Source organism: Macaca thibetana, chromosome 7, assembly GCF_024542745.1.
Source record: "Macaca thibetana thibetana isolate TM-01 chromosome 7, ASM2454274v1, whole genome shotgun sequence".
Lineage (NCBI taxonomy): Eukaryota > Metazoa > Chordata > Mammalia > Primates > Cercopithecidae > Macaca > Macaca thibetana.
Genome location: NC_065584.1, coordinates 127,548,179 through 127,572,016, shown reverse-complemented (window position 1 = coordinate 127,572,016; position 23,838 = coordinate 127,548,179). Strand labels below are relative to the sequence as shown.

Here is a 23,838-nt window from a genome sequence, read left to right as displayed (position 1 = left end):
TGAGATACAATTTACATACAATAAAATGTACCCATTTAAGGCATTTCTTGGATAAATTTTAACAAATGTGTATACTTGTGTGACTACCACTGAATCAGGATATAGAATATTTCTGTTATTTCCCAAAGTTGTCTCCTGCTCAAATGGGAGGATTTTTTAAAAGTTTAATGTTGTTATGCTTTCACAATAATCATTATGGAAATCAAGGAAAAATGTACCCCTAATCTCATATCTATAGGGGAACTTTTTTTTTTTTTCTGGAGTCATCACCCAGGCTGGAGTGCAGTGGCGCAGTCTTGGCTCACTGAAACCTCCGCCTCCTGGGTTCAAGCAATTCTCTTGCCTCAGCCTCCCGAGTAACTGGGATTACAGGTACGCACCACCTTGCCCAGCTAATTTTTGTATTTTTAGTAGAGACGGAATTTTGCCATGTTGGCTGCGCTGGTCTCAAACTCGTGACCTCAGGTGATGATCTACCTGCCTCAACCTCCCAAAGTGCTGGGATTACATGTGTGAGCCACCGTGCCTGGCCTATAGGGGATCTTTAAAATATAACATAATCTCTTGAGTTCAAAATGGAAGTGAGAAGTTATGTTTGATTTTAATTGGAGATGATTTTCCTTAGAAATTTGAATCTATATTGTTTTAGGCCATAGTACAGTTTTGTGTAGTAAGGACATACTCTGAGTAGGAAAACTGATGAAAACCTAGGTCTTTTTTTTTTTTTTTTTGAGACAGAGTCTCACTCTGTCACCCAGGCTGGAGTGCAGTGGCGCAATCTCAGCTCACTGCAGGCTCTGCCTCCTGGGTTCACGCCATTCTCCTGCCTCAACCTCCCGAGTAGCTGGGAGTACAGGTGTCCGCCACCACACCCGGCTAATTTTTTGTATTTTTAGTAGAGACGGGGTTTCACCTTGTTAGCCAGGATGGTCTGTGTCTCCTGACCTCGTGATCCACCCCCCTCGGCCTCCCAAAGTGCTGGGATTACAGGCGTGAGCCACTGCACCCGGCCAAACCTAGGTTTTTTGAGCCCTAACTGAAGTACTTTGTTACCAGATCTTAGCAAGACCTAATGGCTTTTGTTTTTTCACCATCTCATAATTTCTATTTTGGAGACTTAGGGAAATTTTGATTTTTTTAATGCCAGATTCTATAGAATTAGATGTGAAATTGAGTTCTAAAACCCTAAGTCAAAACGAGTGATTCAGCCCCACTAACTGTAAGAGTCTAGGGAAGGAACAATAACTTAGTGTAGATGTGCTAGTGCTGGAAACTGACTTCTTACAATACCAAACACTATCCTGCAAATGAAAAGGTTTTTGTCCTCAGTACTGCACAAAGATTGTGTCTGGATAGATACTTTTTTTTTTTTTTTTTTTTTTTTTTTTTTTTGAGACGGAGTCTCGCTCTGTCGCCCAGGCTGGAGTGCAGTGGCGCGATCTCGGCTCACTGCAAGCTCCGCCTCCCGGGTTCACGCCATTCTCCTGCCTCAGCCTCCCGAGTAGCTGGGACTACAGGCGCCCACAACCGCGCCCGGCTAATTTTTTGTATTTTTAGTAGAGACGGGGTTTCACCGTGGTCTCGATCTCCTGACCTTGTGATCCGCCCGCCTCGGCCTCCCAAAGTGCTGGGATTACAGGCGTGAGCCACCGCGCCCGGCCTGGATAGATACTTTTATAAGTCAGTGATACAGATGAACCAGTGAAATACAGGCATACCTTATTTTATTGAGCTTCATTATTATGCTTTGTAGATAATCAGTTCTTTATAAATTAAAGTCTGTGGCAACCCTGTCTCAAGCATGCCTTACAGTGCCATTTTTTCAACATTGTGTGCTCACTTCGTGTCATTGTGTCACATTTTGGTAATTCTCACAATATTTCAAGCTTTTTCATTATTATATCTGTTATGATGATCTGTGATCAGTGACCTTTGATGTTACTATTGTAATTGTTTTGGGGTGCCATGAACCACATCCATAAAAGACAGCAAACATAATAAAAAAAATGTGTTTGTTCTGACTGCTCCACTGACCAGCTGCTTGTCCATCTCTCTCCGTCTCCTTGGGCATCCCTATACCCTAAGATGGGACAATATTAAAATTAAGTCAGTTAATAACCCTACAATGGCCTCTAAGTATTGTAGTGAAAAGGAAAGTTCAGTATTCTCACTTTAAATCAAAAGCTAGAAATGATGAAGCTTAGTGAGGAAAGCCGTTGAAAGCTGACATAGGCCAAGAGTTGTGCCTCTTGTGCCAAGCAGTTAGCCAAGTTGTGAATGCAAAGGAAAAGTTCTTGAAGGAAGTTAAAAGTGCTACTCCAGTGAACAGACAAATGATAAGAAAGGGAAACAGCCTTACTGATGATGTGGAAAAAGTTTTAGTGCTGTGGATAGAAGATTGAACCAGCCACAATATTCCCTTAAGGCAAAGCCTAATCGAAGAGCAAGGCCCTCACTCTCTTCAGTTCTCCGAAGGCTGAGAGAAGTGAGGAAGCTGCAGAAGAAAAGTTGGAAGCTGGCAGAGGTTGGTTCATGAGGTTTAAGAAAAGAAGCCATCTCCACAACATAAAAGTGCAGCGTGAAGCAGTAAGTGCTGATTGATGGAGAAGCTACAGCAAGTTATCCAGAAGATCTAGCTAAGATAATTGATGAAGGTGGCTACACTAAACAGATTTTCCATGTAAATGAAACAGCCTTCTGTTGGAAGAAGATGCCTTGTAGAGCTTTCATAGCTAGAGAGAAGTCAGTGCCTGGCTTCAAAGGACAGGCTGACTCTCTTGATAGGGGCTAATGCAGCTGGTAACTTTAAGTTGAAGCCAATTTCCATTTACCATTCAGAAGATCCAAGAATCCTTAAGAATTATGCTACTCCGAGTATGTTGAATAAATGGAACTAGAAAGCCTGGATGACAGCACATCTGTTATAGCATGGTTTACTGAATATTTTAAGTCCACTGTAGAGAACTACTGCTGATAATACTTCAAAATATTACTGCTCATTGACAATACATTTGGTCACCCAAAAGCTCTGATGGAGATATACAAGGAGATAAATGTTATTTTCATGTCTGCTAATACAACATCCATTCTGTAGCCTGTGGATCAAGGAGTAATTGCAACTTTCAACTCTTACTATTTAAGAAACACATTTCATAAAACTATAACTTTCATAAATTATGATTCCTCTGATGGATATGGGCAAAGTCCATTGAAAACCTTTTGGAAAGGATTCAGCATTCTAGATGCCATTATGAACATCCATGATTTGTGGGAGGAGGTCAAAATATCAACATGAACAGAAGTTTGGAAGAAGTTGATTCCAACCCTCATGGATGACTTTGAGGGGTTCAAGACTTCAGTGGAGGAAGTAATTGCAGATGTAGTCGAAATAACAAGAGAACTAGAATTAGAAGTGGAGATTGAAGTTATGACTGAATTGCTGCAAACCCATGATAAAAACGTAATGGATGAGGAGTTGCTACTTTTGGATGAGCAGAGAAAGTGGTTTCTTGAGATGGGATCTACTTTTGGTGAAGATGCTGTGAACATTGTTTAAATGAGAATAAAGGATTTAGAATATTCCATAAACGTAGTTGATAAAGCAGCAGCAGAGTTGGCAAGGATTGACTCCAGTTTTGAAAGAAATTCTACTGTTGGTAACATGCTGTCACATGCTACAGAGAAATATTTCGTGGAAAGGTCAATCAATGTGGCAAACTTCATGGTTATCTTATTTTAAGAAATTGCCTGGCTGGGCGTGGTGGCTCACGCCTGTAATCCCAGCACTTTGGGAGGCCAAGGCGGGTGGGTTGCCTAAGGTCAGGAGTTTGAGACCAGCCTGACCAACATGGTAAAACCCCATCTGTACCAAAAATACAAAAATGAGCCAGGCGCCTGTAATCCCAGCTACTCAGGAGACTGAGGCAAGAGAATTGCTTCAACCTGGGAGGTGGAGATTGCAGTGAGCCCATGAACCCAGATCGCACCACTGCACTCCAACCTGGGGGATAGAGTGAGACTCTGTCTCAAAAAGAAAAAAGAAAAAGAAATTGCCACAGCCATCACCATGTTTAGCAACCACCAACCTAATCAGTCAGCCATTAACATTGAGGGAAGACCCCCCTATCAGCAAAAAGATGACAACTTTCTGAAGGCTCAGATGATCATTAGCATTTTTTAGCAGTATTTTAAGTTATGTACATTTTTAAAGACTTCATACTATTGCACTTTTAGTGTAGTGTAGTGTAAACATAACTTTCATATGCATTGGGAAACCAAAAAAATTTGTGCGACTCACTTTGTGTTCACTCTATTGTGGTAGTCTTAAACTGAACCCAAAACGTCTCTGAGGTATGCCTGTATCTTGCTCATCCTTTCTTCGTGTGCTGATTTTGAGGGTTACCTCAGATTTCCCTTGCTGCCACTTTATCCATTTCTGTAAAGGTATTAAGCGTATGCTGTGCTCTGTGAAATAATTTTCCTTAAGCTTTTAACCCCGTGCCTCAGATGACCTAACACAAAATATTAAGACCACTAATCCCAGGTGATTTACTATGACCGCCTATACATTCTTTCAAAGTATTTTCAGTTAACATGCCTCCTCTTGAATAAACAACAGTTGATGAGCTTGGGTTTTTTTTAAAGCATTTGGTTCAGCCTTTTTTTTTTTTTTTTTTTTTTTTTTAATGTTGTCACACTCTAATACTAATCTGAGTGCTTATGGAAATATGCTGTGGTGAATAAACGTTACTGATAAGACTCCAGTAGAGTTAATGCACTTTCCTAAGTGCCCACTTGCTGCCCAGGAATGACACAGACCCTGTTCCGAATGCAGTCTACTGTTACTCATTTGAATATAATTTTCTTTCTAGTAGTTTACTTAATGCCACCCTTCAGAACAAAGTCTGTTTGACTTGTTTAGAGGAGTGGAGCTATAACTACTTAATGTCTTTATGGAGTACCTTTTAAAATGCCTTTGAAGTTTTGGTATTTGTGGGTAAGCTAGAAATGACTTTAGCCACTGGAGGGAAAGTCTGTTAATTATCAATTTTTGCCGGGCGCGGTGGCTCAAGCCTGTAATCCCAGCACTTTGGGAGGCCGAGACGGGCGGATCACGAGGCCAGGAGATCGAGACCATCCTGGCTAACACAGTGAAACCCCGTCTCTACTAAAAAAATACAAAAAACTAGCCGGGCGAGGTGGCGGGTGCCTGTAGTCCCAGCTACTCGGGAGGCTGAGGCAGGAGAATGGCGTAAACCCGGGAGGCGGAGCTTGCAGTGAGCTGAGATCCGGCCACTGCACTCCAGCCTGGGCGACAGAGCGAGACTCCGTCTCAAAAAAAAAAAAAAAAAAAAAAACAATTTATCAATTTTTTTAATACACACATGTTCTGCCTTGTAATTTAAGAGAGGATTTTAGTTGGTTTGCAAATATATATTCCATACAGCAGAAAGAGAATATGAAATAGATAGCTCAGAGTTTATGAAAGCAGGATTTTACTTATCTAAATACGTCAAGGAAAGCCTAGAAAATTGGGGCATGACCTATGACAGAGACGAAAAAGGGAATATAACAGATAGGACAAGGAGAACTTGTCCCTTAGGAGGGACAAAATGTTTTCGAAAACCAAATTCTGACAGCATGCTTATACGTTATCTCAACAGCAAAGAAAAGAGAGTGAACTTGTTTGTCATGTGGCTCTATATTTGACTCTGGCCTATTTTATCAATGCCATACAGACGTAGAAGACGTATTTACAGACAGCACAAGGCTGGTAGGGATAACAAGTAAAGGATAAATACCATATAGGCTGAATATTGTGTCAAAAGTAAATTGTGATGAAAGTAAAGCCTTATACCTAGGTTCATTTGGTATAGGACTAGGTCTCTTACATGTGATTGACCTAAGGGTTTTAGTTGTCTGCATGTGATGTCATGTGATGTGGCAGCCAAAGAATGGTCTGCTTGTGGGAACTAGGGAAAAGAGGATTTAAAATATATATTTAAAAAAGAAAAAAGAAAAAGAAATAGAAAAAAATTTTTAAAAGAAAAAAGAAATGTGAGAATGTGATGTTTTTGTTATTTGTTTGTTTGCTTTTTTTTTTTGAGATGGAGTTTCACTCTGTCATCCAGGCTGGAGTGCGATGGCGCGATCTCGGCTCATTGCAACCTCCGCCTCCCTGGTTCAAGCGATTCTCCTGCCTCAGCCTCCCAGGCTGGGACTACAGGCGTGCACCACCACACCCGACTAATTTGTTTGTATTTTTAGTAGAGATGGGATTTCATCATGTTGGCCAAACTGGTCTTGAACTCCTGACCTCAAGTGATCCACCCACCTCAGCCTCCCAAAGTGTTGGGATTACAGGCTGAGCTACCACACCTTTTCAGAATGTGATCTTTTGAAGCAGTTTAGTGCTCGGGATAAGGAAGGTAATAAATAGTCCTATTCCTCTTTATGGAAGCATGTTGTGCAGTTTCATAAGGGTAATCAACTTGGAGAGTGGTCAGGATACCATGTGTTTAGGGCTGGCCAAATTTCTTTTGTCTCTTTGTTTCAGTTTAGCCATGAAATGAAGAGACTAGAAATGAGAGACATAATAGTTATCTTCATTTATTTTAAAAGACTGATGAAAAAGCAGAGTGAATTATATTGGTTTATTTCAGTAACAGGATAAAAGTTACAGGAAGGTAGATATTAGCTTAGTTATGAGCGTGCCTTTTTTTTTTTTTTTTTTTTTTTTTTTTGAGACAGAGCCTCATTCAGTTCCCCAGGCCGAAGTGAAGTGGCGCGATCAGGGCTTGCTGCAGCCTCAGCCTCCTGGGCTCGGGTGATCCTCCCACTCAGGTACGCAGCCTGAGTACCTGGGACTACAAGCTCATGCTACCATGACCAGCTAATTTTTGTGTTTTTTTTGTAGAGATGGTGTTTTACCGTGTTGCCTATGCTGGTCTTGAACTTCTGGGCTCAAGTGATCTGCCCGCCTTGGCCTCCCAAAGGGCTAGGGTTATAGGCATGAGCCATTGTGCCTGGTTGCTGTAAACCTTTGAGTCTGTAGAATACTATTAGAAGAAAACATTATATAATCAAAGATTATTGGTGCCTAGAGATGCTTTATTTATTACTAATCCATAGTGGCTATGAAAAATGGTAGTGCCTCCAGATTTTGTTACCACTTTAAAAAGAAGAATTAGGCCGGGCGCGGTGGCTCAAGCCTGTAATCCCAGCACTTTGGGAGGCCGAGACGGGCGGATCACGAGGTCAGGAGATCGAGACCATCCTGGCTAACACGGTGAAACCCCGTCTCTACTAAAAAATACAAAAAACTAGCCGGGCGAAGTGGCGGGCGCCTGTAGTCCCAGCTACTTGGGAGGCTGAGGCAGGAGAATGGCGTGAACCCGGGAGGCGGAGCTTGCAGTGAGCTGAGATCCGGCCACTGCACTCCAGCCTGGGCGACAGAGCATGACTCCGTCTCAAAAAAAAAAAAAAAAAAAAAAAAAAAAAATAAAAAGAATTAGAAAAACAATTACAGGGCTCTGAAGGCTCTGTAGATGTCTAGCAGTTGTTTAAGGAAGGTCAAATTGTGGTTTAAACAAAACTAATCTACTTAAGTAAGTTCCTTTTTCAGAATGATGTTCCCAAACAGGCATCTAAGCCCTTGGGTCAGAGTTGAAAACATGTCTCTGGTCTCCTTGGGGATGAGGGAAATGTTTGGAATGTTTGGGAATTTAAATGTTGAGAACTTGTTAAGAACTTGCTTTTTACAGAATAGTCAATTAGGAAAGCTTTCCCGTAATTCCAAACAGTTATTTTTTTTTTTCCTGGACCTGGTAGTTAAAAATTCTTAATTTTATTCCTATTGAAAATGGGGGAAAAATTTTAAAACCAACCAACCAGAGGCAAAAAATCAAACCTATTTTAGTTGAAAAAAATTTTCCATAGTTTGGCAATAATGGAAAACATTTTTATGAAGAGTATAAATGGAAAACATTTTTGTGAAGAGTATAACTGAACTTTTATTTCCTATAAGAATTCTAGGCTAGGTGTGGTGGCTTACGCCTGTAATCCCAGCACTTTGGGAGGCCAAGGCAGGCGGATCAGAAGGTCAAGAGATTGAGACCCTCCTGGCCCATATGGTGAAATCCTGTTTCTACTAAAAATACAAAAATTAGCTGCTTGGGGTGGCATGCGCCAGTAGTCCCAACTACTTGGGAGGCTGAGGCAGGAGAATCGCTTGAACCCAGGAGGCAGAGGTTACAGTGAGCTGAGATCGCGCCACTGCATTCCAGCCTGGTGACAGAGCAAGACTTTGTCTTAAAAAAAAGAAAAAAATTATATACTCAAAATTAGATAAGGCTTAATGTTATCAAAATTTGCTTTGTTTTCTCTGGCAAGAAATGTGTAGCATTTAGCAATTAACTGAGAACTTTTATTGTGTACTTGTGCTAGGCCTATAGGATACAGGGATTTGAAGGGCAAAGTTCCTCTCCTCAGGGAGCTTACCTTCTAGTTGAAGAGGCTAATTTTGTATTTTTAGTAGAGGCGGGGTTTCACCTAGCCATGTTACCTAGGCTGCTCTCAAACTCCTGAGCTCACGTGATCCACCCACCTCGGCCTCCCGTAGTGCTAGAATTACAGCCACCATGCCCAGCTATGATGTTTTAAAATACCACTTCTTCGTGGTAAAGCGTGTGATGACATATATAATATAAGAATATTTAGAAGCCTTCAGGAATGTTCAGTAGTTGTTAGCTAAGAGGCTTCATTTGTAATTGTAATTAGAAAGAAGGCCATAGTTAAAGCAAGAATGAAGAAGGCAAAACTTTATTGTTTTGTTTTGTTTTACCATTACTGGTTGAGTATCCCTTGTGTTTTGGATTTTGGATTTTTTCAGATTTTGGAATATTTATATTATACTGGTTGAACATTCGAAATCCGAAAATCTAAAATCGAAAATGTTACAATGAGCATTACCCTTGAATGTCTTGCTTTCTGATTTTTGGGTGTGGAATGCCCAACCTATAATGTGAAATTGAACAAGCCAGTAGAGGTGGATTTTGAAACTATGTATTTGGCTGGGCGCAGTGGCTCACGCCTGTAATCCCAGCACTTTGGGAGGTCTAGGCAGGCGGATCACCTGAGGTCGGGAGTTCAAGACCAGCCTGACCAACATGGAAAAACCCCATCTCTACTAAAAATACAAAATTAGCCGTGGTGGCACATGCCTGTAATCCCAGCTATTCGGGAGGCTGAGGCTGTGGTGAGCTGAGATCCGGCCATTGCCCTCCATCCCGGGCAACAAGAGTGAAACTCCACCTCAGGAAAAAAAAAAAAAAAAAAAAAATAAATAAAATAAAAACTGTACATTTATGTTTAGTTTAGTAGAATGGGCATTGAACTTTAGGACTTAGGATACCTAGTTCTGTTCCTGACATTGATACCAACTGGTTATTGACGATTTTGGACAAGTCAATTTAGTTCCCTGTGATTCAGCTTTCTCATCTATAAAATGTGAGGGGCTTGTACTCTTTTTTACTCTCAAATTTCTTCTGTTCTTAACAAGAGAAATTGAAAAGCGCTAGTTCTGTGCCTCCTATAATTAAGCAGAACAGTAAGGTTTTTTGTTTGGTTTGTAGCGCTGAATATGCAAGTTTTTTTTTTTTTGTTTAGTGCTGTTGACAAAAAGATCCTTAGGTGTAACAGAACATTAGATATTATCTCTATGTTAGTTATAGTTGTTGCCAGGTATGTAAAGAGAAGTTGTTTGTGTATGAGTACCCCAGAAGTTAGAGTAGGAATACTGGAAGGTATATTTATTTTTAAAAGGTTTTAGTAAAATAAATTTTAATTTTAAAATTATAAAATTACTTCCCAAATATGGACTCACTGTAAGGATATTACTCATTAGATAAGCAGACTAATGAATTCCATGAAACTGTGCTAAAATCACACCACCCATTTCTGTTAACATTTTGTGAAATGTTCCTCATGATTTTTCTCTATGTAAATGTAAATATAATATTGAACCAAATTGAGATTGTATATATACTGCTTTGTAACCTACTTTACTGAACTGTTTGTTATTAATGCCTTTCCATATTAGTAAATAAACCTCTTCAGCATCATTTCTTTTTTGTTTTGATTAATCTTAGACTATAAAAAAAGTTGCATAAATTGTAGCACAGTTCTGTTACCTCCCTCTTCCTGTTTCCTGTAATGTTAACATTTTACATAACCATAGTATAACTATCAAGGACAGGAAATTAATATTAATACTAACTACAGATCTGATTTGCATTTCATCAGTTTTCCCATGAATGGGCTTTTTCTGTTCTAGGATCACACCTAGGATCCCAGTTACATTTAGTTATCTCTCTCTTGTCTCCTCCAGTCTATAACAATGTCTTGATCTTTCCTTGTTTTCATGACCCACTTTTAGAGTACTTTGCAGTTATGGTATGGAATGTCCCTCAGTTTGGATTTGTATGATGTTTTCTCATGATTGGAATGAGATTATACATTTTGGGCAAGAACAACACAAAAGTCAGCCAGGTGCTATGGCATGAGCCTGTAGTCCCAGCCAGATCCATCTCCTCAGGAGGTGGGGAGGATTGCTTGAGCCCAAGAGTTCAAGACCAACCTAGGTGAGACCCCTTCTCTATTAAAAAGAAAAAAAGCATAACACAATAATGTTGTGGTGTCTTTCTCTCTGTTACTGTCTTTCCCATTGGAGATACTTTGAAACTATTTGGCATCATTTTTAAATGGGCATGTTATCTCATGTAGATTTTTTTTTTTTTTTGAAATGGAGTCACCCAAGCTGGAGTGCAGTGGTGCGATCTTGGCTCACTGCAACTTCTGCCTCTTGGGTTCGAGCAATTCTTGTGCCTCAGACTCCTGAGTAGCTGGGATTACAGGTGCATGCCACCATGCCTGGCCAATTTTTGTATTTTTAGTGGAGACGGGGTTTCAGCATGTTGGGCAGGCTAGTCTCGAACTCCTGACCTCAAGTGATTCGCCTGCCTCGGCCTCCCAAAGTGCTGGGATTACAGGCATGAGCCACCATGCACACCAGGCCTCATGTGGATTTTTAGAAGTTTTTTTTTTGTTAGTTGCAAAAGTATTGACACTTGTCTAACAAAGTCAAACAATGAAACATTGTTGAAAGTAAAAATGTGACAACCCCTAATTCTTTTCCCCAGTTCCTTCTCTCTGTGTAGCCATTATTAATAGATTGTTGTTTCTCCTTCCAGACCCTTGGTCTATGTTTAGGGAAGCATAGTCAGAGATGTGCCTCCACATATATTAAATTAGAAAACTCAGCTATTTGGGAGGCTGATGCAGGAAAATAGCTTCAACCCGGGAGGTAGAGGTTGCAGTGAGCTGAAATCCCACCATTGTACTCCAGCCTGGATGACAAGAGTGAAACTCTGTCTCAAAAAAAAAAAAAAAAGAAAGAAAGAAAACCCAAATGTGTTGAAATTTAAAAATTATATATAATGTTTTCCCTTTTATAAAAATGATATTTAAAGCTTCTTTTTCTTTTCTTTTTTTCTTTTTCTTTTTTTTTTTTTTTGAGACGGAGTCTTGCTCTCTCGCCCAGGCTGGAGTGCAGTGGCACGATCTCTGCTCACTGCAAGCTCTGCCTCCCGGGTTCAAGCGATTCTCCTGCCTCAGCCTCCCAAGTAGCTGGAACTACAGGCGCCCGCCACCATGCCTGGCTAATTTTTGTGTATTTTCAGTAGAGACGGGGTTTCACCGTGTTAGCCAGGATGGTCTCGATCTCCTGACCTCGTGATCCTCCCGCCTCGGCCTCCCTAAGTGCTGGGATTACAGGCTTGAGCCACGGCGCCCGGCCTAAAGCTTCTTTTTCCACTTAACAGTATTTATGACATTCTGACTGCATTGAGTGGTATGACTGTCCCACAGTGGATATACCTTTATTGATAGACATTTAGGTGGACTTCATCTTTTCAGTTACAAGTGATGTTACAGTGCATATCTGGTGGATGTAAATACATATTTTCACACTCGGACAAGTATGGCTAAATGATAGATTATTACCCTCTTCATGGACATTCAGGTTTTTAATTTTTTGCTGTTATGAATAACTGTACATGAAATGTATAGGATTGAAAACATTTTTAAATGATTTCAAATAGATAATGTGTATATACAGTAAGAAATTAAAATAGTAAGAAAGGTAACACAGTGAACACTAAGTCTTTCCCGGGGCTCTTTCTGCTGTTAACAGTTTATTTTGAATCCTTTCAGAGATTTTTATATTCAAATATAAACATATACAGATACATCTCCTTCACCTCTTCCTTTTTGTTTTCCTCCCTTCTCCCAGTATAAATGGTAGCACATTGTATTCACTGTTCTGTACCTTTTGCTTTTTCTTGAACAATATAACTTGAAGAATGTTCCATATCAGGACATAGATCTGTGCCCTCTCCTTTTTTAATAATGTCCCATGATTTATTCAGCTCTTGCTTTGGGACATTTCGGTTGTTTCCAGTCTTTTACGATTAAAGATAGTTATGCTGCAAAAAAAATACTTTATACATGTTTATCTGAGGAATAAATTCCTAGAATGGGCATTTTTGGGTCAAAATATATATAAATCGAAAATTTTAATAACTATCTACAAGTTGCCCTTTAGAGAATGGGCTAATTTCTATAGTAATACCTAATGTAAACATATTTTCCATGAAGTTTTAATTGTCAGTAGAATATTGAGGTTGAATTTATTTGTGAATGGAATATTGAGGTTCATTAGTGCAAACTAAAAAAGCCTTATATGTAATCAAATATCTGTAACTTTCCTTAATGACCTGTTATGGAACCTTATCTAAAATCTTAATTCTAATTATATTAGCTTGTAAAACTCCTTGGATAAGTTTTTGTTGTTGTTTTTAAATGATGTGCCTTGAGTCATATGTGTTTTGTTTTTGTTTTTGTCTTTTGTTTGTTTTTTAAGAGACAGGGTTTCCCTATGTGTTGACGAGGCTGAAGTGCAGTGGCTATTCACAGGCACACACTACAGCCTTGAACTCCTGGGCTCAAGCAGTCCTCCCACTTCAGCCTCCTGAAATGGGACTATAGGTGCGAAAGCACTGTTGGCCTAGTTAGCATTTGGTATTGCCAGTTTTTATTTTAGCCAGTATACTAGGTTGTGCAGGAGTATCTCGTTGTCATTTTAATTTGTGCTTCCCTAATGACTAATAATGGTAAGCATGTTTTCACATGCAAATAAGCCATATGTAACAGTTTCTTTTGAAGAGCAGAAGGTTTCACTTTTGATGCGGTCCAATTTATCCAGTTTTTTTCCTTTTATGGTTAGTGCTTTTTGTGTTTACAAAACTTTGGCCTATGTTCATTTTGATCTCTCGTTAAATACTCTGGTTTCCTAAAACAAAGTATTTGATGAGTGCATTGTCTGTATAGCCTGTGACTGATAATAGAACCACCTTCGCATAGCAGGAATTGGCCATTCCAGAAGGGAAGGATAATTCTTACCTACTACAGCTACTCTTCTCTTTTTTTTTCAGATACAGGTGGTATGTGAGCATTTGCTTATTTCCAAGCTTAATTTTTTTTCATCACCCACTTTCCTTCTGTATTGGTGAAAGATGAAATATATTGTAAATTACTTTGAAATTATAGAATTATGTCATTTCTTGTGCCCCTAGATGATTAAGAAGGAACTTGTAAGTCTAATTTTCATCTTCTTTTCTTTCAGTGGTGGGATCAGCAGGTTGATTTTTATACTGCTTTCTTGCATCATTTGGCACAATTGGTGCCAGAAATTTACTTTGCTGAAATGGACCCAGACTTGGAAAAGCAGGAGCAAAGCGTACAAATGTCAATATTCACTCCACTGGAATGGTACTTATTTGGAGAAGATCCAGATATTTGCTTAGAGAAATTGAAGCACAGTGGAGCATTTCAGCTTTGTGGGAAGGTTTTCAAAAGTGGAGAGACAACCTATTCTTGTAGGTAAGAATTAGAAATTTACAGGATTGATTATAATTATTAAAATCCTTTTTTTTTGAAACAGAGTCTTGCTTTGTTGCCCAGGCTGGAGTGCAGTGGTGCCGTCTCGGGTCACTGCAACCTCTGCCTCCCAGGTTCAAGCAATTCTTCTGCCTCAGCCTCCCAAGTAGCTGGGATTACAGGCGCCCACCACCACGCCTGGTTAGGATTACAGGTGCCCGCCACCACGCCTGGCTAATTTTTGTATTTTTATTTTTTTTTTAATTTTTTTTATTTTTTTATTTTTATTTTTTTATTTTTATTTATTTTTTTTTTTTTGAGACTTTGAGACGGAGTCTCGCTTTGTCGCCCAGGCTGGAGTGCACGATCTCCGCTCACTGGAAGCTCCGCCTCCCGGGTTCACACCATTCTGCCTCAGCCTCCAAGTAGTTGGGACTACAGGCGCGCACCACTACGCCCGGCTAATTTTTTGTATTTTTTGGTAGAGACGGGGTTTCACCGTGTTAGCCAGGATGGTCTCGATCTCCTGACCTCGTGATCCGCCCACCTCGGCCTCCCAAAGTGCTGGGATAATTTTTGTATTTTTAGTAGAGGCAAGGTTTCACCATGTTGGCCAGGCTGGTCTCAAACTCGTGGCGTCAAGTGATCCACATGCCTCAGCCTCACAAAGCGCTGGGATTACAGGCATGAGCCACTGCGCCTGGCCAATTATTACAGTCTTGGTATTTTGTATCTATTTCATGATGTACTTTTCTTGGTTTATTACTATTTATAATACATTTAATCTTATTTAATTAACTTTCTTTTATTATACTGTTATAGTGTGGTTTTTGCTAGTACAGCTTGTTTCTGAATATATATGACTTCCAGTTAAATAGTTCTCACTGTTTCTTCCTGTTTTCCAACAGAATGTCAGTGATAGATTTTTGCCTTATTCATAATGTATCCAGCACATTCTTACCTGAAACTCTTTGGGCCATTTCAGAATTCTGAATACTTCCTCAGCAGAGTCAGGGTGGGACACTGTAATCAAACACAATCTTTCTTTAAGAAATCTATGAATATTCACAACAAGTAGTATAAATCATGCCTGTAGTCTCATGTCATTTAAAGTCATGTTTTGCCACCATGTGAGATTTGTTGCCAAACCTACAAAAATCCCAAAACCTTTCAGTTTTGGAGCTATTTGGATTTCAGAGTCTGGCATAAGGGATTTTGAACCTGTAGAAACAGTTGTAATTTAGTTGACTAGAAGAGGACAGTGGTAGGGAAACTGAAAGCAACTTTAGGCTTTTTATTCTTTGTGAGAGCAGTGCCTTAAACTTCGTGGCAGCACAGAGAATGTTTTTACTCCCTACCTCTGCCTGAAAATTGAAATTTAGTTTTCCTCCTTTGTTAGAGCTAGTGTAGGTTAGGATTGTAAAGTTTTAGACTTTATAAATACAGAGAATTGTTTTTACTTCCATATAATTCTAGGCCTGACTGGTTTATGTACAGTTAAAGGTTGTTTAGAACATATTATCTTTCTTTATCCTGTTCTTTTCTCAGGAAAAAAAATAGCCTGGGGCTCATGCCTGTAATCCCAGCACTTTGGGAGGCTGAGGCAGGTGGATCACACAGTCAGGAGTTCAAGACCAGCCTGGCCAAGATAATGAAACCTCGTCTCTACTAAAAATACAAAAATTAGCCGGGCATGGTGGTGGGTGCCTGTGATCGCAGCTACTTGGGAGGCTGAGGCAGAGAGTTGCTTGAACCCGGGAGATGGAGATTACGGTGAGCCGAGATTGTGCCACTGCACTCCAGCCTGGGCAACAGAGCAAGACTCCATCTCAAAAACAAACAAACAAAAATAATCTTTGCATTTTGTGTACCATGTTGCTATATAGTATAGTAAGGTTCATTTATCTTTTATATATTTTTAGCTAAAGCCCAGTCAGTTTCAACTAAAGCATACTAGACATTTGTAGACCTCATTTCTCCAAAAGTTTCATGGAGATATTTTTAATTGTTACAACTGGGGATGAGGGTAATGGCAACTAGTGTGTAGAGGCCAAGATTCCTGCTAAACATCCTGATGCACAGGACAGTCTGGGTCATCCCCAACAAATAATTATCTGGCCCAAAATGTCAGTGGTATTAAGGTTGAAAATCCTACTCTAAATAGGCCTATAAATCATATATGTTATACAGAATATTATTAGACAACCTGTATTTCCTGTTAGCCTTTTAAGTTGTTGCTGTTGTTGTTGTTTTTCAGACAGAGTTTCGCTCTTGTTGCCCAGGCTAGAGTGTAATGGAGCTGTCTCAGCTCACCCGCAACCTCCGCCTCCCAGGTTCAAGCAATTTTCCTGCCTCGGCCTCCCGAGTAGCTGGGCTTACAGGCATGCACTACCATGCCTGGCTGATTTTTTGTATTTTTAGTAGAGACAGGGTTTCTCCATGTGGGTCAGGCTGGTCTCGAACTCCCAACCTTGGTGATCCACCCACCTTGGCCTCCCAAAGTGCTGGGATTACAGGTGTGAGCCACCAAGCCTGGCCAGCCTTTTAAAATCTTTTTAAAATTTCCCAATTTTATCTCTTCAATTCTTCTAAATAAGATATTTAAAAAATTAATCCTGGCCAAGTACAGTGGCTCACACCTGTAATCCCAGCACTTTGGGAGGCCGAGGTGGGCGGATCACTTGAGGTCAGGAGTTTGAGATCAGCCTGGCGAACATGGTGAAACCCCGTCTCTACTAAAAATACAAATAATTAGCTGGGCGTGGTGGTGCATGCCTGTAATCCCAGCTACTCAGGAGGCTGAGGTTTGAGAATCGCTTGAACCTGGGAGGCTGAGGTTTCAGTGAGCGGTGATTGTGCCACTGCATTCCACTGCATTCCATCCTGGGTGATGGAGTGAGACTGTCTCAAAAGAAAAAAAAAATTAATCCTGCACTTTGCACTAATTTATATTGTTCTTAATGTCTCCTCCAAAATGTTGAATAAAACAATACATTTAAGAAATTGTTATTGAGGGAGAGATAAAGAGGTATTGAATTTCTTTCATTTGTTCAATAAATATTAAGTACCCACTGTATGCCAGGCACCATTGCAGGTGTTTGGGACACTTCAAGGTACAATGAATAAAAATCCCAGCCCTTATGTTGCTTGCATTCTCATGAACTTTGTCTTTATCCAAGCCTCATTTAACAATGAGCAATCAACTTTTATAAAATATATTTATTTATGTAATAGGATGAGATGATGGTAGTTAATGGAAAAAGTGGATTATTTTTTACAACACTGTTTTTGAATTGTAATCTAACAGTTTGAAACCAGGTCAAGGCCCAAAGTTATGAGAATGATTTCAGAAAGAAAACCAAACATCCAGACCTACACACTTAAATGTGGCTAAAATAAGACTAAAGTTATGCTAGCAATATTATCTTTGTTCAAAACATTTTCACAATTCAGTTTTTGAGGCATTTTCATATTCAGTTTGTGTACCATACAGGAAACTTGTTCACATTATATTATAGTCATACCTTGAGCATCAGTGGGAGTCATCTAAATTTTGGAATCTAATTTCTGATCTTTTTCAGGGATTGTGCAATTGATCCAACATGTGTACTCTGTATGGACTGCTTCCAGAATAGTGTTCATAAAAATCATCGTTACAAGGTATGAAAATATAACCATAAAATCTCTGAATAAGTAGGAATCTGATGGCCATCTAGTCCAAATTCTTGCGTAGTATTCACATTCCTGCTGTAACAGCGCTGATATGTGAACATAGCCATTTTAAAGAAAAGATTGGAAGAGATAAGGGATGTGTGTTGCTTTACAGAAAAGAAAAAAAGTGTAACTTTAGGGAGACTCAAGATCAGATATTATTTGATGAAAGGACCAAGATAAACCTTTAGTGGCAGAATAGTCCAAAACAACTTTTGAGAACAAGAAAACCAGTACAATTTTGAGCTCTTCGCTCTATAGTGTGTAATATGACCCTTCTTTGTGATCTCTAGCCTTTCGGTAGTTTGCCGCTAAAAAACAACTTGTAGTAAACCTCTCTATTCTTTCTCAAAAATACATACATACATACAAACAAACATACACTTACTGTTAAAGATGGTTTCTAATAGAAATGTTTTTTTCATGTTGTTAAATGAGAAAAATGAGCCATAAAAGAGTGTATTTCTGCATCTATTTTAATCAGAAAAAAATGTACTTTTCAAATGAAGTTTGTGGAGTTATAAAAATAAAAAACTTTTCTTATACTTTTAAATGTAAAAAGCAAAATATATGAAATTATGCATTGTGCTTTTTTTTTAAAGAACATATTGTGTATATAATATTAACCATATTTTATTTTTATAATTTACCTATTATTGGGGTATTTATTTGGGTTTCAGTTTTTTTAAAATGATAAACTGTGTTACAATAAATACCTTTATGTGTAAATAATTTTTCTATATGTAGGATTATTTCCTTAGGATAGGTTCTCAGAAGTAGAATTACTGGATTAAAAAATATAGATCTTTAAGAGAATAAAAAGGCAAGAGATAGATTGAGTAAAAAATCTTTGCCAAACATACATCTTTAAAAAAGGCAGTGCTAAAAATATACAAAGAACTCTTAAAATTCAAGAGTAAGAAAACCATCCCTTTAAAAAATGGACAAAATATCTGAATAGACACTTCATCAAGAATATATATAATGGTCAGTAAACACACTAAAAGATGCTCAACATCATTTGTCATTAGGGAATTGCAAATTAAAGCAATGAGATGTTACTATGCACCTATTAGAATAGTGAAAATCCAAAGCACTGACAGCACCAAATGCTGGTGAGAATGTGGAACAACAGGAACTCTTTCTTTTTTTTGAGATGGAGTTTTGCTCTTATTGCCGGGGCTGGAGTGCAGTGGTGCTATCTTGGCTCACTGCAACCTCTGCCTCCCGGGTTCAAGCGATTCCCCTGCCTCAGCCTCCTGAGTAGCTAGGATTACAGGTGCGTGTCACCACTCCTGGCTAATTTTTGTATTTTTAGTAGACACGGGGTTTGCCTGTGTTGGTTAGGCTGGTCTTGAACTTCTGACCTCGTGATCCACCCGCCTCGGCCTCCCAAAGTGCTAGTATTACAGGTGTGAGCCACTGTGCCTGGCCAGGAACTCTTATAACTGGTGGAAATGCAATATGGTATAACTACTTCAGAAGATAATTCAACAGTTTTTTACAGAAGTAAACATACTTTTATCATATGATCCAACAACAACACTCCTTGGTATTTACACAAATGAATTGAAAACTTATGTCCATACAAAAAACTCCACACAAAATTTTTTTTTTTTTTTGAGATGGAGTCTGGCTGTGTCACCCATGCTGGTGTGCAGTGGCGCAATCTTGGCTCACTGCAACCTCCGCCTCCTGGGTTCATGCAATTCTCCTTCCTCAGCCTCCCAGGTAGCTGGGATCACAGATGTGTACCACCGTGCCCAGCTAATGATTATATTTTTAGTAGAGATGAGGTTTCACCATGTTAGGCTGGTCTCAAACTCTTGACCTTAAGTGATCCACCCGTCTCGGCCTCCCAAATTGCTGGGATTACAGGTGTGAGCCACCGTGCCCGGCCAGTGAATGTTTTATAGCAACTTTCTTCATATTTCCCAAAATTTGGAAGCAACCAAGATGTCCTTCAGTAGGTGAATGGAGAAACTGTGGTACATACATACAATGGAATATTGCTTAGTGCTATAAAGAAAGGAGCTATCAAATCATGAAAACACATGGTGGGATCTTAAGTACATATTGATAAATGAAAGCAACAATTCTGAAAAGGCTACTTACTGTATGATTCCAACTGTATGACATTTTGGAAAGACAAAACTGTGGAGGCAATAAAAAGATCAGTGGCCGAGACGGGCGGATCACGAGGTCAGGAGATCAAGACCATCCTGGCTAACACGGTGAAACCCCGTCTCTACTAAAAAATACAAAAAACTAGCCGGGCGCGGTGGCAGGCGCCTGTAGTCCCAGCTACTCGGGAGGCTGAGGCAGGAGAATGGCGTGAACCCGGGAGGCGGAGCTTGCAGTGAGCCGAGATCGCGCCACTGCACTCCAGCCTAGGAGACAGCGAGACTCCGTGTCAAAAAAAAAAAAAAAAAAAAAAAAAGATCAGTGGTTGCTAGTGGCTGGGGGATGATGGTGGAAGGGAATGATCAACCACAGCCTGTGGGTCAGATCTGGCTCACTATTTTTGTATGGCCTCAAACAGCTGAGAATGTTTTTGTCTTTTTAGATGGTTAGTTTTAAAAAATGTTTCATGATGCATTAAAATTATATGAAATTAAAATTTCAGTGCTTGTAAATAAAGTTTTATTGCAGCAAAGCCATGCTTATTCATTTTTGTATTATCTGTGGCTGCTTCTGCAATACAGCAGCAGCACTGAGTAATTTGACAGAGACTATGTGGCCTGCAAAACCTAAAATGCTTATTGTTTGGTCCTTTATACAGAAAGTTTGCTGATTCTTGCTCAAATAGACGCCTCAAGAAGGGCACATGTGTAGTATTCCCTGAGTCCTGATGCATTCAAGATCAGACCTTTATAGCTTGGCTGGAAATAATATCCTTAGTTTGCATTTTCTTTACTTCAAAGTACTACTCAGCTATTGTTTTGTTTCATATGTTGTTACTGAGAAGTCTAATGCCGGTCAGATTTTCTTGTCATTATATCTCATCTTTTGCCTGAATGTCCTCAGGACTTTATTTATTTATTTTTTTGTATGGAGTCTCCCTCTGTTGCCCAGGCTAGAGTACAGTGGCGTGATCTCGGCTCACTGCAAGCTCCGCCTCCCGGGTTCATTCCATTCTCCTGCCTCAGCCTCCTGAGTAGCTGGGACTACAGGCACCCATCACCATGCCCGGCTAATTTTTTGTATTTTTAGTAGAGACGGGGTTTCACCATGTTAACCAGGATGGTCTCGATCTCCTGACCTCGTGATCCGCCTGCCTTGGCCTCCCAAAGTGCTGGGATTACAGGCATGAGCCACCTTGCCTGGCCGCCCTCAGGACTTTTATCTTTAAAGTCAAATAGTTTTGCTAGGATGTATTTTGGAGTTGATCAGTCCTCAAGAATTCATGGGCCCTTTTAGTGTACAGATTCAGGTGTTCTTTATTTCCAGAAAGTTTTCTTAGTTTATAGTCTTATTTTTAATTTATTTTTAAATTTTAATTTAATTTGATTATTTTTTTAACTGAGACGAGGTTTTACTGTGTTGCCCAGGTTGGTCTCAAACTTCTGGGCTAAAACAGTCCTCCTGCCTTGGCCTCCCAAGGTGTTAGGATTACAGGCATGAGCCGCTGTGCCTGGTCTATAGTTTTAAATGTTAGCAGTGTTCCGTTGTTTTGAGTTTTTTCTTCAGTGACTCCAGTTATGGTGGCTTTCTTATGCCTGTCCCCCATTTCAATGACTTTTTCTCTGATCCTACTTTTTACTTCATCTCATTTTCATTCTCTTGTATTCCTGCTTTGCTTCAATGTTATTCATTAACTTTTCATTTGAGCCTATATTTTGGACACTTTGTAATGTGTCCAGAGTATGGGTATGATTTTCTCATTTTCTTGTATTTTTTTTTTTTTTCTGAGTTCAGTGAAGTCTCATTTATTCCTACTTTTTTGTCTATTTCTGTTCTTAGTTTTTGTATTATTTACTACAGGTGCATGCCACCACACCTGGCTAATTTTTAATTTTTTTGTAGAAATGGGATCTTGCTGTATTGCTCAGGCTGATCTCAAACTCTTGGCCTCTAGTGATCCTCCCACTTCAGCCTCCGAAAGCATTGGGATTACAGGCATGAGCCACTGTGCCTGGCCAGTTTTTCTGTTTCTGATAAAAGGTGTTTTAATCTGATTCAAGTCATAATCACCAAATGCTTGTTTGACTTTATGTAATTGAGTTTGGAGCATTGTGTTATAGTTTTCTTTAGCCTTGTGATTGGCTTTTGGCTCTTACTTGAATTTTTTGCCCCTTCCTCTTTTAATTTTTATATGTTTATGTGAATATGGGCTGCTTTTTCCTATTCTTTCTCATTTCATGCTCAAGGGTCACAAGTGCTCTCCTCTGTCAGTTCTTCCATTTTCTGTGCAATTTCTTTTTTTGTTGATGGTATTGGTGGTGGTGATGTGAAGGGATGGGTTTGGCATGTCTTGTTTCTCTCTCATTTCTATAAAATTTTCTCTTATATCCCTTTTTCCTTCATTGCCATGTCTTTAGGGGTTTCCACTTTATAAAAATGTATTTGATTTTCTTCCAAAAGTACTGCTTCTCTGAGGTTGCCACCTCTGGTCCTGCTCACTTTCCTGGTCAATCAGGTCCCAACTCGTGTTTAGGTTTCATCCCTTAGCATTGGGCTTTCTCTTTTGGGGGTGATTTTTTTCTGTGTTTCAGTGTTTCTTCTAAGTCCTCTGGACCTCTGCACTTCTTTATGTAGTCTTTAAAGCTCCCCTCTCTTGCTGTCTGCACCCACAGGCTTGAAGGGATAGGCAATGGGAACTTTTTTGGAGTATGTCATACGAACGGTGTGGTATATATATATTTTTTGTCTCCTAGTAAATGCTAAAAGTATGGATAATGTGTGGTTTTAGTGTTCTCTTTATTCTCTTTATGTTTTGGAGGAAGTTTGGGGGAGGATTCAAAATCAAGTTGTTGCCATCATCCTCTGCCTGAGGTAGTACACTTTAGATAATTTTTTTTCAGCAACACTGAAAGGATAAAGTTTATAAATACATTTTAGTTGCTATGGGACATTAGTGTAAATTAAAATACTTTCTACATTTCTTAAGTACTATGTAAGTGTCATCATAATGAGTTTTTTTTAAGTTTGTTTAATTTAAAAAAATCTTATCAAGCTGGGCGTGGTGGCTGAAGCCTGTAATCCCAGCACTTTGGGAGGCCGAGGCGGGCAGATCACCTGAGGTCGGGAGTTCGAGACCAGCCTGACCAACATAGAGAAACCCCATCTCTACTGAAAACACAAAATTAGCCAGGCGTGGTGACGCATGCCTGTAGTCCCAGCCACTTGGGAGGCTGAGGCAGGAGAATTGCTTGAACTCGGGAGGCAGAGGTTGCGGTGAGCCAAGATCGCACCATTGCATTCCAGCCTGGACAACAAGAGTGAAACTCCATCTCAAAAAGAAAAATCTTATCACTCAAAAATTCTAGGTGTTGTGTAGATTATTTTTGTACACTTCGCAATCTGTTCTTCTCCATTAGTCAAAATTTAAACAACTATTATTTAAAAATTAGAGTTATGTTTCAAAAGCTTATCAATTTTGGCAGTTCATTTTTGTTATGATGAAGTATTCAGGATTTGGAAGTTTTTGGTTTGTTGCTTTGTTTTTTAGGTAACTAATCAAAAATGGTTTTTGTTACATCCAGTTAGTATTACACTGAACTCAATTCAGGTTGGAGTATTGGTGAACATTTATTATTTGAATCATCTTTATCATTCTTCATGCTTAGTAAAATGTTTGAAATCAAGACAAACTCATTTTTGCTTTATCAGATGCATACTTCTACTGGAGGAGGGTTCTGTGACTGTGGAGACACAGAGGCATGGAAAACTGGCCCTTTTTGTGTAAATCATGAACCTGGAAGAGCAGGTACTATAAAAGAGGTAAGAATGCTATTGTGTTAAAAATTGTTAACTATTTTAAGTTTGCTGAGGTTAGATAAGAATAAATGTTAGGTGTATAGATTCCGGTTAGAACCCTGATATTTTTATTCTCATATTTGGCTGTAAGGAGATTTTTTTTTCTAGCTCCAGAGAAGTTAAGGATTTGATAATGTCTCTAAATTAGAGAGA

The 23,838-nt window shown here is 39.4% G+C and overlaps 2 protein-coding genes across 7 annotated transcripts in view; one reads left to right on the top strand and one right to left on the bottom strand.

The window, feature by feature from the left end:
• CCNDBP1 (cyclin D1 binding protein 1) overlaps window positions 1–23,838 on the bottom strand; it is a 507,674-nt gene that overhangs the window by 91,737 nt on the left and 392,099 nt on the right. The window lies entirely within an intron of this gene.
• Window positions 1–23,838, top strand: part of UBR1 (ubiquitin protein ligase E3 component n-recognin 1) — a 153,650-nt gene that overhangs the window by 6,876 nt on the left and 122,936 nt on the right. For 5 of the 6 annotated variants that reach the window (XR_007727652.1, XM_050799353.1, XM_050799352.1 and 2 more), the window contains exons 2-4: window positions 13,742–13,998; window positions 17,577–17,655; window positions 23,539–23,649. Coding sequence is in view for 5 of the 6 variants with exons in the window: in XM_050799353.1 (XP_050655310.1) it covers window positions 13,742–13,998; window positions 17,577–17,655; window positions 23,539–23,649 (447 nt within the window). In the remaining variant the exon portion in view is untranslated. The remainder of the gene's footprint in view (window positions 1–13,741; window positions 13,999–17,576; window positions 17,656–23,538; window positions 23,650–23,838) is intronic. The other variant, XM_050799357.1, reaches the window with a different exon arrangement.